This window comes from Dermacentor andersoni, chromosome 1 (genome assembly GCF_023375885.2).
Source record: "Dermacentor andersoni chromosome 1, qqDerAnde1_hic_scaffold, whole genome shotgun sequence".
NCBI classification, from domain to species: Eukaryota; Metazoa; Arthropoda; class Arachnida; order Ixodida; family Ixodidae; genus Dermacentor; species Dermacentor andersoni.
The window spans coordinates 51,867,557-51,882,468 of NC_092814.1; the positions used below are offsets into that span (position 1 = coordinate 51,867,557).

The following is a 14,912-nucleotide window of genomic DNA, read 5'->3' on the forward strand; positions in this document are numbered from 1 at the left end:
AAGGCAGAGCAGCGCCAGTCAAAGTAGATGAGCGCTGGCGGCAAGGCCCGGTTTAGTCGTCTGCAGCGTAAGTATAAGAAAGAATTCAGTTGAGTACAAAACTCACATGCAAGAAGGGACTACGTTGTGAAACAAACAAACCACTCGGCGTGTTAATTTTGCTCAGGCAGCATCGGGGTGTGATGACTTCCCAAACGGGACGCGAAGTTTTCAGCGAGAAATGGAACAAAAATACCGTATGCAGCAGCTATTAGCAATTCTCGCCCTGAACTACCTATTTTTTAAACACATTTCCAAAAACGCAAACAATATCTAAGATGCCCTCGGGCGAAAAGAATAAAGCTGTTAAAGAAGCACTTCCTTGGTATCATTCCGATAAGACACAGCGTGATTTATACCCTTTACAAACAAGGCAGGGTGAAAACTACGCAGCTCAAAAGAATCGACAAGAAGATTCAGAAGAACTTCACTTTGGCCTAGTTGGTGTTTACTGCATATCATATTGACCGCAAATAAAGACGGGGACAGAGGGAGAGAACACATAAACCCCGTGCTGTTTACGTGTTCTCTCCCTCTGTCCCCGTCTTTATTTGCGGTCAATATGATATGCAATCGACAAGAGTTATGCATGGAGCAACTAGCTACAGTTAAACATGTGCGAAGCCACGCATAAAATAGATGTAAAAACATGAACTGCGCGACAGCTGGTGCGAGGATTTACCGCGCCACATGAAACCAACAATTTCAGTTCTTGCAAACTTCAGTAGCTTTAACATACAACGTAATGCGCTCGTGCAGTCGTGCTGCCTAGCTAGCGCAACGCGGTAGAGAAGCGGAAAACAATATAAGCGGCAAGCATTCAGAACTTTAGCGAAATGCCTTTAAACCTCATGCTGCACTGCAGACGAACTTCGTTGCTCACGCGTCTAACTATGATCGAGTGGAAAAAACACCGACGAGACAAAGGAAAGGATGAGAACAAGAAATTTCTCTTCGAAGCGACGATCCATTTTTGCTACCGTTGCTCCCGCTGATGAGGCTTTGCCGTATCGTATCGCCGGCACGTTTTCACCGGTATTTGAGCCCCCCATCCTGCAACAATTCTTCTTCGACATTCCCTGAAGCTTTGGCCACGCCACACGTGCGAATGGTGTTGCCTATCTTGCTCTGAAAACGTGAATGAGACAGAGAAGCACGATCAACGACACAACAAACTACGGCGCGCGCCAGGCTCCTCTCCCGCGTGTTCTACGCAAGGCCGCCACCAGTGGCGCGTCCGTCGGCGTGCACGGCGCGTATTGCGGGCATGTTTACTTTTCCACTGCTCTCGCTGAACCCAAGGGTTTCGAGGAGGCCAGTGGTGCCTAAATCGACCTCTGGGTAGACGTCTTCACTTTCTAATAAAAGCGCTCCATCGTTTCCCTAGCTTTACCGCAGCAAGCACATGCTTCTTCTTCCTTCTTGTATCTCGCTTTATAAGTGCGTATTCTATAAGGCATCCCGATCTCGCTTCGAAAGGTAATGAATTCCCTTTGAGTTATCATAAATTGTTTCTTTCCTGATTTTGTTTTTTCTTTTTAAGTAGTTACTCATGGCAGGTTTCTTTTCCATTGCTAGCCTCCCTGACTTTCTGCTTGACGTTCTTTGTTGCTGTGTTGCCCACCCCACACGCCGCATACTTGCTGGTAAGCTTCCTAGTTCTTTTCCTGTACAGATACCTCAACAGTCTCTCAGCCCATTTACTTTCTTCCATATTCCTCAATCGTTCTTCATACTCAATTTTACTGCGAGCTTCCTTCACTTCAAAACTAGTCCAGCCCATATCACCCTGCACAGATCCATTTGTAGTCTTCCCGTGAGCGCCCCATGCGAGGCGACGCACTGGTTCCTATCGAGTCCCTATTGTACTTCTGCAAACATCCGCATTCTCAAACACCTTTCCACACAGTTTCCACATAACGCCACATTGCAGTCCCGCCACCTAGAGGGAAATTACAAAGTTATTTTTTTTACAGCTTCTGTGTATGGCGCTTGAGGTCGCGACGGCAGCGAGCGATGCGAAATGGATGTTCTCGGAGGTCTCGCGCGCTTCGAGATTTCCAGCTGACGTCATGGACGTCACTATCCGGAAAGATGGCGTCCAACGCTGCCATGTGTTCCCCCATGCTGCGCCAAATATTTCGACGAAGCTCCTATGTTTGTTCGAAATCATACGCCCCGTTCTCTGCAAGGTAAGCTCGGAGGTGGTATTGTGTGGTGTGCGCAGAGTGTAATGTCAGAACGCTAGTAATTTGTTTCTTTTAACGCCGTACTGTGCACGCTGATGCAATGACTTGGTTCATGCCGTGACCAACGTCGGGTGAATTCGTAGAAGTAAAGTTTATCACTCGATGTATATTACAGTTTGCTTGACGGCGAATATAGCTTAATTATCAAGCAAGTCTTGACCTTTCCTGTTTGCGATGCTAGCACTCATGATCGTAGTTTTATTCAATCGCGTGCTGAAGGTTATCGTTTTCAGTTAGTGGGTTCATTGGTCCGCTAGGTTGCTTGTATTGGCCTGACGCTGAGAGAGGAATAGGCTCTGTTTTTACCATTATGCTTTAAGAGGGTTGAACTACGTCGTGTATTTGGCAGACAACGCACCGTGATTTTGCTGTGAAATCGTGAATGTCAATCCATTATGCGTCGTTTGCAAAACGTGTTTTCATAATGTATGATGTGAAATATAATTATTTTGCAGAAATGTGGTGATACTGCTTGTGGTAGCGGACTTAATTCGTAAGTTTTGTGTGCGAGCAATGCATAACCAACTACACCGCGAAAAGGCCGTGTGCTAACTGCAACTATGGTTTGTATGGTCGACTAACTCAAGCGTTTACTGGATTCAATTTTGATGCTACAGGGCCACCATGTAAGGTCACAGTAAGAGCTGCTGCAGCAGGCGTGCCCCATTACGTTTGCAGCTTTTCATGGATTTGAAATCAAAGAAGTAAAATTTTTATTTGAACTTTCCAGACTGTCATGGGAAGCAACAGAATAATGAATTGCCATTGGTCCTTTATGCTGGTTACTTTTTCATATTCCCAACTGCATATTGGGCAACAATATTATATCTAAATTATATAATTTCGCATCGTTGTGTGTGTGTGTGAACTGTTCCTTTTCTAAGCACACAGTAACAAGTCTACGAGCTTTTGGAAAATAAGGTTGTGAGCAAACTGTGGTGACACATACTTGATGCTTCTAACTTTTGTGTGGATGAATGGGAGCACCCTCTTTTGTTGCCTACATTTACCAACGTGAGGTCACCATTGCCATAAATTAGAAGCAAATAAATCAGTGCAGCGAGATCTAATCATGTATATGATGTTCGACAGTAAAACAATTGAAAGTCATTGTGACCTTGAGAAGAAGAAAAAAAAAGAAAAAGGTACGGTTAGCTGGGTAAATTTCTGTGTACCATCAACACACTCCTTTGTAAAGCTGTTATTTAACACTGAGTCCCGAGTTGCTGCTTGCTGCTCAGGGCTCTGTGTATACTGCAACTTACAGTATTTCATGTCGAATTTCTCTACTGTATAATTCATTCTCATTCACCTGCCACACTTAGCAAACCAAGGTCCAAACGGTCAAAAGATGTTCTTTCAACGTTTACGATGCTGTCGCTTTCTGGTTAGGGCTTCGACGCCACACCGTGACACAAACATCGTCCCAGCCACTGGCCCAGCGCGCTATCGCCACTTCGAGCAACAGAACAAAGGCAGAGAGCTTTGCTTTGCACTGTCCCACTGCAGGTTATAGCAATTACGCTTGGAGTGAAACCAAAACTGCCAAAAAAATACTTGTAGGCTAGTTCGCCAGTCAACAGAACGCCAATCTGAAGCCTGTACTTCCCATCATTCCCATGATGGTTGAACGATCGCAGAGCCAGATTCCCCTCTAGTTATACTAATATGAAACTCTGACTGCACATCACAGTCACCACCCTTTTTCGAATAAGATTCTTAACACCGCATACTGTTTCATGTGCCCCTGAGCGTGAAGTTACCCGCTCATGGATTAGGGAAGGTTCACCTTGTATTCTTAACGTTACCAGTTAATTTTAATTCATATAGTTGTGCATTGTGAGTATTGTGTTATACAAAAGACACATGCACTTTGTCCACTTTTGTAGGTAGGTAGAAGTGGAACGTTTCAGCAAGTGGTCCTGCCTTCGTCAGAGTAATCACTCTGACAAAGGCAGGACCACCATATACATTAGCAGCATATAATATATATATAGTGTGAGTGTGTGCACGCTATACTGTTTGCCACCCTACGAGGTCCCCCCTCCACTGAAGGGAGACTTCAAGAACCCTGAGTGCCAGAGGAACTCTGTCACAATGAGAGATGCTCTAGTGAAGGGCTCCGAAACTTGTGGGTTTAATGCATAGTGGTCATGTACTGATGAGAATACTGATCTGCTTTTCAGGCTTCTATTTTCTACAGCCACTACAGCACCCCCCACTGAACGGGAAGCTGAGACCAAAGAAGAGAAGCCTGCAGCTGATCCTAGCTTACTTGCAAGCCAAGAAGAAAACCGCAAGCTTCTTGAACAGATTAAGACCATTGACGTAAGTTTGGGCTTATGCTGACATCAGTGTTACAAACACAATTCTTGCTGCTTTGCTGGCCATCGTAGCCTGTTATCCTAGCAGAGCAAAGTTAGGCAAATGGTATGTAGCTTACTTAAGATCTTTAAGCGCATTCGCAACAAGGACAAGCAAGTGGACACACACACCACTAACTTAACCAAGGCTTTATTTGAAACAGGTGCATACATCATACGCATGCATATAATATGCATGCAAAGATACCAAGCATGTACTAGATTACATTAAAAAAAGATGTTGCTTTTCTTGAAATTTAAGCTTGATATTTTTGCTGCTTCAAATAGTTCATCTCTGTTTTGACACAATAAAGCATCTCTTAAACAATGGCTCACAACATGTATTACAATGCGAAGCCTGCCAGCCATCATGTCCTTTTTTTACATTGTTGCTGTGTTTCTGTGTTGCTGCTCACGACATGAATAGAGATAACCCCCACTGATGGAAAGATTGCCTATTGTAGTGGCTAAAACAAGCCATGTTTTTCTCATTAAATGTGGATTTCTAATTCACTAAAAGTCACGAAAAATAACCTTTGGTGCCTCATGCGGCAAAAACAAAAATGCAAAAGAGGCCTATCACGTGACTTTCTATTAGTGTACGTGGTTCTTGGTCTTTTTATTAGTATTGAAACGTTGTACACTTTTTCCTGTATAAGTTTTTTCTAACTCACAATGTGCAGGTAGGCCTTCGATTGTAGTTAATAGAAAAGTGGTGCTGCCTTCATTCTCGATATGTTGGCTTGGCTCGCCTATCAACAGAACAACTACAGGGGCCAGCCAGCCATGTTGTAGGCGTGTACTTGGGGAAAAACGCAGTTCAAATATAAGAAAGGACTGTACAACAGCGTGAATTTACCATTTTTTAATTTTCAAGAATGGTTGAAAAGGTCAAAATGTAGGTGGTTAATCACAGTTACACTCACTCCTGTGAAAGCAGAACGTTGGGCAGCTTTCACAATTTGCGAGGTAGGCTAACGACATCACTCTCACTTCTCAGCATTGCTGGAGAAGGAACTCTTACTTCTTTAGGGGCTGCACAGATAGAAATATTTTGCTTACAAAATATCCATGCGCTTTTGGAAGTAACCACTGCAGTTATAAACACTACCGAGGGTGAGCTTTGCATTGCACCATAAAAAATAGGTCTTTAAATATCGGTTTTCAGTACCTTTTAAAGGGCCCCCTCACCAGGGCACATCACAAATTTTAGTTATACGCTGGAAGCCTTCTAAGACGTGTCCTACCACAAGACTTTTTCAAGTTGGTCCATTAATAGCAGAGGTAGAAGTACTTGAAGTGCTGCGAACCCATGATATCAGGAGGCGAGCGTTGCTGCCAACATAGATACTCTCTCTACTTTCCCCGTGTAGCCTCTGCCTCTGCAAGAGAAATTCCTTCCCTACGTTCTTCCTTACCGAAGCCGGGGGATCACATGACAGATACATCACAGGCCCTGCCTTCTTCTTTTCTCTCACTCGTGTTCTTGCTGAGTAGTGCACTTTTGGTGACAGTCTCATGTGCGAGCTGTTACGTATCTCGTTTTGCGCAGCAGACTATTTTGTGCGCTCTACAGAGGAACACCTGATTAGCGGCATAAGTCAGTGCTGCAGTCATGAGCACTGAGGCAGACGTGAGAGGATGAAAGAGCATGATCGCAGTGCTGGAACATGGTAGAAAATGACAGTTTTGTCCTCTGCGCGCAAGCGGGGGAACAAGCAGTCAAAACGGAAGTACATCTCTCTTGCTATGGTACGAAGTAAAACAATAACATGCAGACTTTCGGTGTGGATGTTTATTTCTCTAAACTTTAATTCGTCTATTAAAACAACAGATTAAACATATAACTGATGTTGCTTTGAATAATTCTCGAAGTCACATGTCAGTTTAAGTGACGTCAAAGCACTGCCATGCATGTAGGCGCACTTGTGTGATATACGTTGACTCTCTGCCTGGAAGCGTGGTGCCCATGAGGAGAGGGGCAAATAGCATTTGAAATTTTAGCTCTTTCTGCAGCATGCAGGGATGTAATGCTTCGCAGTCACAATCGTTAGCGCACATTGTATGCACTGCACTTGTCAGCTCAAAATGGCCAGACCTGGTGAGGGGCCCTTTAATATGTCGTTTAGTCAGCCAAACCTCAATGGCTTGTCAAGTTCACATGGGGATTGCTATACTTTTGGTCATGGCCATTGTGAAGTATTCCTGCATTTAGGCTCAAATTACGATGTGTATAAGAAAGGTCTGTTTTTAACTTCGTAGAAATGGGAGTTAGGCCAGTAGCATGAGTTGTTGCACATTCCTTTGATAAAGTTTCATCCCTGGTGGGGAGAGCTTATAAATGGGCTGTCGAACCTTCTTCACAGCATCCTAGGTGCAGTGTACTATATCATGTGTATGTAGGTGTTCAAGATGTTTTATGGACCAGTGAACCACGAAAGACAAAGCCACTTGCTTAAAGGGATAAAAAAAATTATTTGAGCTATGTTAGTAAATTGACCATTTGCAAAAATGTTGGTGCGCATGCGGGAGCAACAATATTTCTAACCATGTAACCTCGACCATAGACTAGCAGAACAAACTATTGTTCCCATTCAACATCCTCCCGTTTTTACTGGCGAACCCTGCACATGCCTCTACTCTGCCAGATTTTATTCAATAGCAGCATATACATTGTTACTCAAACCCAGGCAGGGCCGGATTAAGAAAAATGGGGGCCCTGGGCTAATGCGCATGTAGGCCCACTAAACCTATACTGAGCCCCCCCCCCTGTCGCCTGCCATGCTACTGGATATGTGCCATGTTTCATCTTAATTCCACCAAATTATAAAGAACGAAGTGCGATCAACGGGATTATTATTATTGTTATTATTATAAGGAAAACATCAAAACTTGCTTGAAACGCGTGCTGTTGTACACCAACACGTATGTTCACAGTGGTTTGTTACAGCGCAATACAAGACAAGGACACAAGAAGGTATAAAAACGATGACACTGCGACACAGTGTTCACAAAGTGAACATATGTTCACTTTGTGATTAATCTGAATTCTGTTTTCAGCGAAAGTTAGGCTTTAAGGAAAAGTTTAGTGCACTCAAGACGAACAAGAACGTAGAAAAGACAACACAGCTCAGATGTCGATCCTTCTGAAGCTAGGCTTTGTTTGCATCTATAAGTTTAATCCGTGAGGAGACGCATCGTTGTATCCAAAACATTCTTTATTAAAATTCAAGCATCAGACTGCAGTAATTGTTGTACACGTTGCTGTATAAATATGCAATATATATATACAATACAGTCGCCAACCGTTTATTTGGACCTCGCGGGGACTGCGGAAATGTCCGAATAAACAGGTGTCCGAAAAAGCAGATTAAGAAAAAAAAACGAAATCCTTTATTTCCACGCACTTATTCGGTCTCGGCAGTAGGCTTGAAGTAATTGTGAATGCGCCGTTGCACGTTGGTCTGTTTACGCGCAATCAGATAAGCCTGAATCTCGGAGAGGGTCGTACGGTCACTATAGGCGGCTGAAAGCACAGTCACTGCTTGTACACGCTCTGCATGTGACGGCAGCGTAGCACATGATGCGTCATCTTCCGACTCAGAGTTATCGTCCGGCGGTGCAGCAGAAACCTGACGAATGATCTTGCCGTTGTCGAGTTCTGTGCGTGTCAGTACAGCAGTGTCAGCACCTGTGAAACTCTCAAATGAGACGGTGTCCGGAATCGCAATGCAACCACTGCGCAGGTCTTGCCAGAACATTTTCCTCGTCAGTAGGGAGCACATCGGAAGGCGACAAATCTTAGGCCTCCCGGTGCCCTCTTGCCGGCATTCCCCACTGCAGTCTGCGCGGGCACTGTCGGCGCCATTAGACACTTGGCGTGATGTTTCCGTATGCCGCGTTGGATCACCGGAACCTCGACACAGCACACAAAGCAAACACCACCATGCCGACACCAGTCACACAAACGAAAAAAGTGGCCTACTCGCAGCGTCGTGCGCGAAGAAACAAATCAGCTGCTGGATTGTTTTGACATGGCTTACTAAGCTGAAACCGGAGCTGCTGTAGAGCCACTTTATCGAACCAAGCAGAAACTATGATGATGAGCGGGGATTTGCAGTAGCGCCACTTCGTGGGGCAGCAAGGAGGCTCCGTTCAAAAATGCCGTTCAGCAAGTCGAACCATGCACCGGTCTAGAGTTGGTGCATGTTGCTCTCGATCGAGTTGGCTCAGGGAGTGTCCGAAAAATCAGACGAGAGGTTGCAAGGTGTCCGAACTTTTGGGATATAGATTATGGTCTATGGGGAGAATGGTGGTGCCGCGAAGCAGACCGAATAGTCGAGCATGTCCGAATTTTCGGAGTCCGGAAAATCAGTCGGCGACTGCACTTAAGGCAATACAAACACCATAAAAATGCACTAGAATACAGATGAAAATTACCAACGGTAAATACAAAACATTATTTGAAGATATTTTCATTAAAGGTAAGATAAGCAAGGACGACACCAAATAAACATGGCACTATCAAAAACAACAAGAATAGAGTTCTTTATAAGCATGCTAAATATCACAAGAAGGACAAACAAGAGACGAACAACGAAGATTTGCATATCTTGAATTACATTGCCCAGCGTTTCATTGGCAACGTGGAGGCTGGGAGGTGACACAACGAACTTATTGGAACTATTCATGTATAGCGCAAACAGTCCTCTTTTAAAATGGCATCTTTCGCCCCTTTGCTTTGGCGAAATCAGATATAGTCCGTTCGAAGGATAGATCGCGGAGGAGGTCACTTTCAATGGACATGATAGTAAGCGAGTTCACCTTGTCGTCAAGGAGGCTCGAACGAAGGCGATTTTTTATCAGCGACAACTTGGAAAACGATTGTTCGGCCTCAGTTTGCCACGGGTATGCTTAAGTAAATTCGCAAAGCAATAGAAAGGTTCAGAAACACATCAATAAGCTTTCTTTCGTGCAGCAACTTCATTATTCCCAGGGGACTCGTGTCCTGGCACACACAGTTGTGCAGAAAGTTCACAAACTGAACGATTTCAATGATTGCACTCGTGAATGATCGCACCCCTGAATTTTGTCGTCCAAATTCGATTATTTTTTTGTTGCCCTTGTAGTGATTGCACCCCGAACTTGCCGCAGCGATATGTTGTGTGCCAAGTCTAGCTAATATTGATTGCGCTTACCATCTGTCGAATGCTACGCGAATGACTCTTCACCACCAAACACCTTAAGTAGATGCCTCATTTCATTACTTTCATCACTTTCCGCACTTCCATGACTAAAAAAAATGCTACAACCAAACTTGCTTTTATTATGTGTAGGCTTTCTAATGGTTGTGGTCAACAACAACAAAAAAGGCGCCTTTCGATTCTTCTCATCTGCACTCGTGGGCACGCAACAAATCGCGAGCGGCAACGATAGTAGCCACGTTTACACTGATACGTTAAAAGTGTACCCTATATATACTCCGACGCTTGTAACACAGCTAAGCTATTCACCCACCCTTAGCGAAAATGTGCCGTATTTGGATAGTAGTGAAGACAGATGCAGTGAAGGCAGTTTCTGCGGCAAGCCGGCCATGTGTTTCTATGTCACTGGCAGCTAAGCGCGCCCATCTGTTTCTGTCTCCTCAAAGTGGACATGGCTACGTTATTGCCGCAAACTTGTCGATATTTACCATATTATTCATTACTAATACAAAAGAAACTGTTTCAATGCACGTAATGTACTCACGAGAAGAAAAAGAAATTGCGTTCGGCTTGCTCCGCCCGCCGCCATTTTTGTTTTGGCGTCCCGCAGCGAACGCGGGCCGAAAATTTTTGTTTTCTTTTCGCGGGAAATTTAACCCGCGTAATGATCGCACCCCTGATTTTGCGTCAATTTTTCTGACAAAAAGTGCGATCATTATGCGAGTAAAACGGTATTACTTGCATTATCATAAGCTTGGCCCCTACAATCATCAATTGAGATGCCATTGGTCATCAAGAGGGACATCACGGTATCGAAAAGATACAAGCTGGTATGTGATTCAATTGGAACAAATCCAAGAAAGTGTTCGTACATTTTCCCATTTAAATAGTATCGTAAAACAACTGCCAGCTGATCAACGTGAGTAAGGTCTGGAGGCAAATCAACAATTAAAGAGAAGTATTTTGCGTGTTTCACTTTGTCAACGAGACATTCCTTGACAGCCTTTGCCATATGCTCGATAAATTCATCACAAATGGTTTTTGACAGACACGATGGGTGACCTTTTCCATTGTTCCCGTAGCGTTTGATGTGCTCCTCTAGAAAGGGATCAAACTTGGCAATAGCATCAAGCACTCCCATATAATTGCCATTTCTCAGGGAACCAAAAATCTCCTCACTGCCCCTAAACGCTAGGTTGCGCTCAGCTAGAAGCTTAACTACAACGACTACGCACTTCAACACCTCTGTCCAGTAAGCGGTCTCAGTGACAAGATGCTTAACCAGCTCCTTGTCAATTGTGTTGCTCGAGTTAGAGCGGGCAAACCATGCTGCCACGTAGTTCCGGTGCTTGACGCTATTTTCATGTGCGCAAACCTTTTCTTCCGCTCTTTTCCAGTCAGAAAAGCCGTGCGTGGTGAAAGCACGGGGTTGATTGAAATCGAAAATAGTTTGCACATGAAACCGTAAATGGAACCTTTGGACTCTGAGTACATTATCCAGTGTCGCTCGTACGCCTCCCCATTTACAGCCTTTTGCACGAAAAGATGAGGTGACATATAGCGTTTCTGAGTTTTGTATTGCCTTTCAGAAGGCGGAAAATTTTCTGCCTGATTTTGAAAATGCAATGGCCCTTTCTGAAGGCATACGCTCTGAAAGCTGTCAGTAATAACGTGTGGCCACTTAGCAGGGTCACTTCGGAGAATCTCGCAACGTACCTCTTCCTGGGGGGGGGTCTGTACTTCTCTGTTGCCGCAATGAGAAGTTGTCTCATTCGTCCTCTCGAGGCTCACTTTGTGGGTGGGAACATGATTATTTGAAGCCGAACTAACCGGAAACAAGTGAGTCGGTTCTTGGAGTGTTGTTTCCTGGCTCTCGTCAGTAGAAGGAGGCTCATCGGGGAGGTTTGGCACCTGTTGATCAGCAGTAGTAGAAATCGGGCGTGACGGACTGGACACCTGGAGCTCTGTGGCAGCGGCCCGGCCTAGTAGCATAGACGTTGCCGACTCAGGAACAGGACAGGGCTTGGTTAGCGTCGGTTGCTCAGAAATATGGACGACCGAGGTTGGCACCGTTTTCACAGGATCCAGACGACCAAGATGAGTCAAACCTTGCTTCTTGCTAGCAAACCGTGGTGATGGAGTTGGCAAGTCCTCCACAGAAGCACAGTCGGTACTATTGGGAATTTGACATGGACTCTGGGTAGAGCGATCATGCTGCTCCGCGGAAGCTGCATTCAGTAGGTATTTTGTCATCTTTGGTAGCTTCTTTTCACACTCTTTGTATAACGATACTTTGTATAACTGTCTACTAATTTACTATTGTAATCGATGGTTCGCCTTTTGTGCGAAACTGTGACTTTCTTTTTTCACACAGCCCTCGCACTTTACCTTTGAAGTTAATCTATAGCAGGTGCAAAGTCATCCCATTGCGAGCAACTCTATGAGCCACGGCGGCGGAGTGTACATGAAAGCTTCACAGGTTTTGTTTCGTATCATTGATGTAAGCCATCATGACATGGTATGAAAGCGTATCTTTGGTTGCGGACTCGTAAATTAAAAAAAAAAACTTTTTAATCATGAATTTCATTTCTTTTTCCTGTTGCGCAATAATGCAAAAAGTTTTACGACACCCTTCATGCAGGAAAGATTTGCGAGCGACTGTACTTGTTTGCATAAAAGGTCCAATTTCAGTATGATAAAGTAAAGTGCCGATTTTACCAACTTCGTTAAGGATTTCTACATGGGATGCCGCTCTGCACCCTTTCAAAAGCTTTTACAGTCCCTGAATATCCTTTAATTTCTGACTCTGTGACCTGCACGAACCCTGTAGTGGTAGCCAGCTGCAACCTGCTCAATTTAACCGCAGTCTCTTTTTTTTTTTTCTTTTGTCAATGGTTGCTTGGTGGCAGACTTCTTGCCTCACTGAGGTGCTCACTGAAGCAAGCAGCGGCTAGGTGTTGAGATTCTATATCCTTAATTAAAGAAAATTTTTACCTGCAGTCTTTTGAGTTTTGATAGTTTCTGATAACGGCCATGAGTAGCACATTACTGTAGCCTGTAGCGTTAGTGATCAAGGAGGGAATAATTTACCATTACCTCACCTCAACCACAACTTGCATCCATAAATCGCCACAGAAAAAACTAGTGTTAATTAGCCATATTTTAGTTTTTAGGCTAACATTCTTCTAAAAGTAAATTGTTTAAGTGCGTATGTGTTCCACAAGAGGTGTGTGTGCTCATTGCAAACTTAAAAGTCCCCCTCCATCTCTTGTGTCAGCTGTATTATTACAAATTTTAATGTTGCAGGGAGGCAGGTAGACTAAAGAAATTTGACCGGTTGCCATAGTGTTTATAAGGGCTCAGCAGTGTACATGAAGTAGCAGGAATTTCAGAAGGTTGAATAACAGAGTAAGTAGTCTTATGAACAAAACCCTTGACTTTTTTTCTGGTCACAAAACTTTTATGGAAAAGCTTACTGTGCCGTCTAAAGTAGCTAGGATGTTCCACAGCTGTGTTTGGAGTGCGCTAGATACAGCTGGAGGAGGCTAACATACCAGTGAGTTGTGTAACCTTTTTTACAGCAATTTTACAGGAGACAGCACAGTAAGTGGTTCATTCAAGGAAGACTACTTAGCACATAATTCTTTTAAACAAAAACCACAAGAAGCATATCAAATGCTGTGATTTCAGTCCAGTTACTAACCATTAACAATAACCAAATAATATAGGCACACTGGGGCCATTCCTTTAAAGGGCCCCTCACCAGGCTACATAGCAAATTCCTGTTGTATGCTGGAAGTTGTTACATGTCCTCTTGGGAGCGTTCTATTGCAAGAATTTTTCAAATTGGTTCAATAATAGCTGAGATAGAAATATTTCAGTGCCGTGAACCCATGATTTCAGCAGGCGAGTGTCGCTGCCAACATAACACTCTTTCCACATGCCCCATCTAGCCTCCGCAAGAGAAATTCCTTCCCTGCATTCTCCTATACCAGAGCTGGAGGATCGCGTGATGCATAAGTCACGGGCCCCTCCTTCTCTTTTTTTTCTCTCTCGCTTTATTGCAGCGCGGTGCACTTCCACTGGCGGTCATGTGCACGAGCTATTGCGTTTGTCTTGTTTGGCACTGCGCACGATTTTGTGCGCTGTGCACGAGAGCGTATCAGTATAAGGCAGTGCTACATGAGAACTGAGGCAGATGCAAGTGGATCACAGAGCATGATTGCGTGCTGGAACACAGTAGAAAATAACATTGTTTCACTCTCGGCGCGCACGACTGCACGACATTGGAACAAGCAGATGAAACGGGAGTACATCTCACTTGCTGCAGTGTGAAGTAAAAGAAAAACGCGTACACATTCAGTTTCTGTGTTTTATTGTTTCTCTAAACTTCAATTCATCAATTCAAGCAACAGATCTCACAGATAACAGACGTTGCCTTGACTAATTCTCCAAGTGTCACGGGTCACTATGAGAGACGTCACAGCATATACATGTACTTAGGTGCACTTGCTGTTGTACGTCATCCCCCATCTTGGGGTGCAGTGCCCATGAGTAGAAGGGCAAACGGCGTTTAGTTATAAATTTCAGCTCTATCTGCGTCGTGCAGCGATGTAATTCTTAGCAGGCACGATTGTGAGTGCACATTGTATGTAGTGAGCTTGTCAGCTCAAAATGGCCAGGCCTGGTGAGGAACCCTTTATTAGACAGTTACCAAGGGCAATGAAATATTCTGTGACATGATACCGTTGCAGTCGTTATTATGAGTAATTGAATTGAAACATCCACGCTAGTGTATTTCTTGGAGCTTGGCAGTCGTTCTCAAGTTGTGGACAGCGCATTACCAATATCCTTCAAAAGTATGTAATCAATTATGCCCCTATGGCGCCAAAACTTGGTAATAAAAACAAAGAAGAAAAGTAGACAAAAGCTTGAGAGGAACCTAAGGATTTCACAAGCAATAGAGCAGAAAATGATTGGTGTAACATAGGAAAACTTGAGAGATCGGAAGACAGTAGTATAGATCGTGTATGTAGCTGATATTCTGGAAGTGTAGT

The 14,912-nt window shown here is 44.1% G+C and overlaps 1 protein-coding gene across 1 annotated transcript in view; it reads left to right on the top strand.

Annotated features, from left to right (window-relative positions):
* The first annotated feature begins 2,106 nt into the window (after positions 1 to 2,106).
* Roe1 (grpE protein homolog, mitochondrial Roe1) overlaps positions 2,107 to 14,912 on the top strand; it is a 33,886-nt gene continuing 21,080 nt past the window's right edge. The window contains exons 1-2 of the mRNA XM_050193502.3: positions 2,107 to 2,231; positions 4,475 to 4,616. Of these exons, the coding sequence (XP_050049459.1) occupies positions 2,134 to 2,231; positions 4,475 to 4,616 (240 nt within the window). The 5' untranslated portion in view covers positions 2,107 to 2,133. The remainder of the gene's footprint in view (positions 2,232 to 4,474; positions 4,617 to 14,912) is intronic.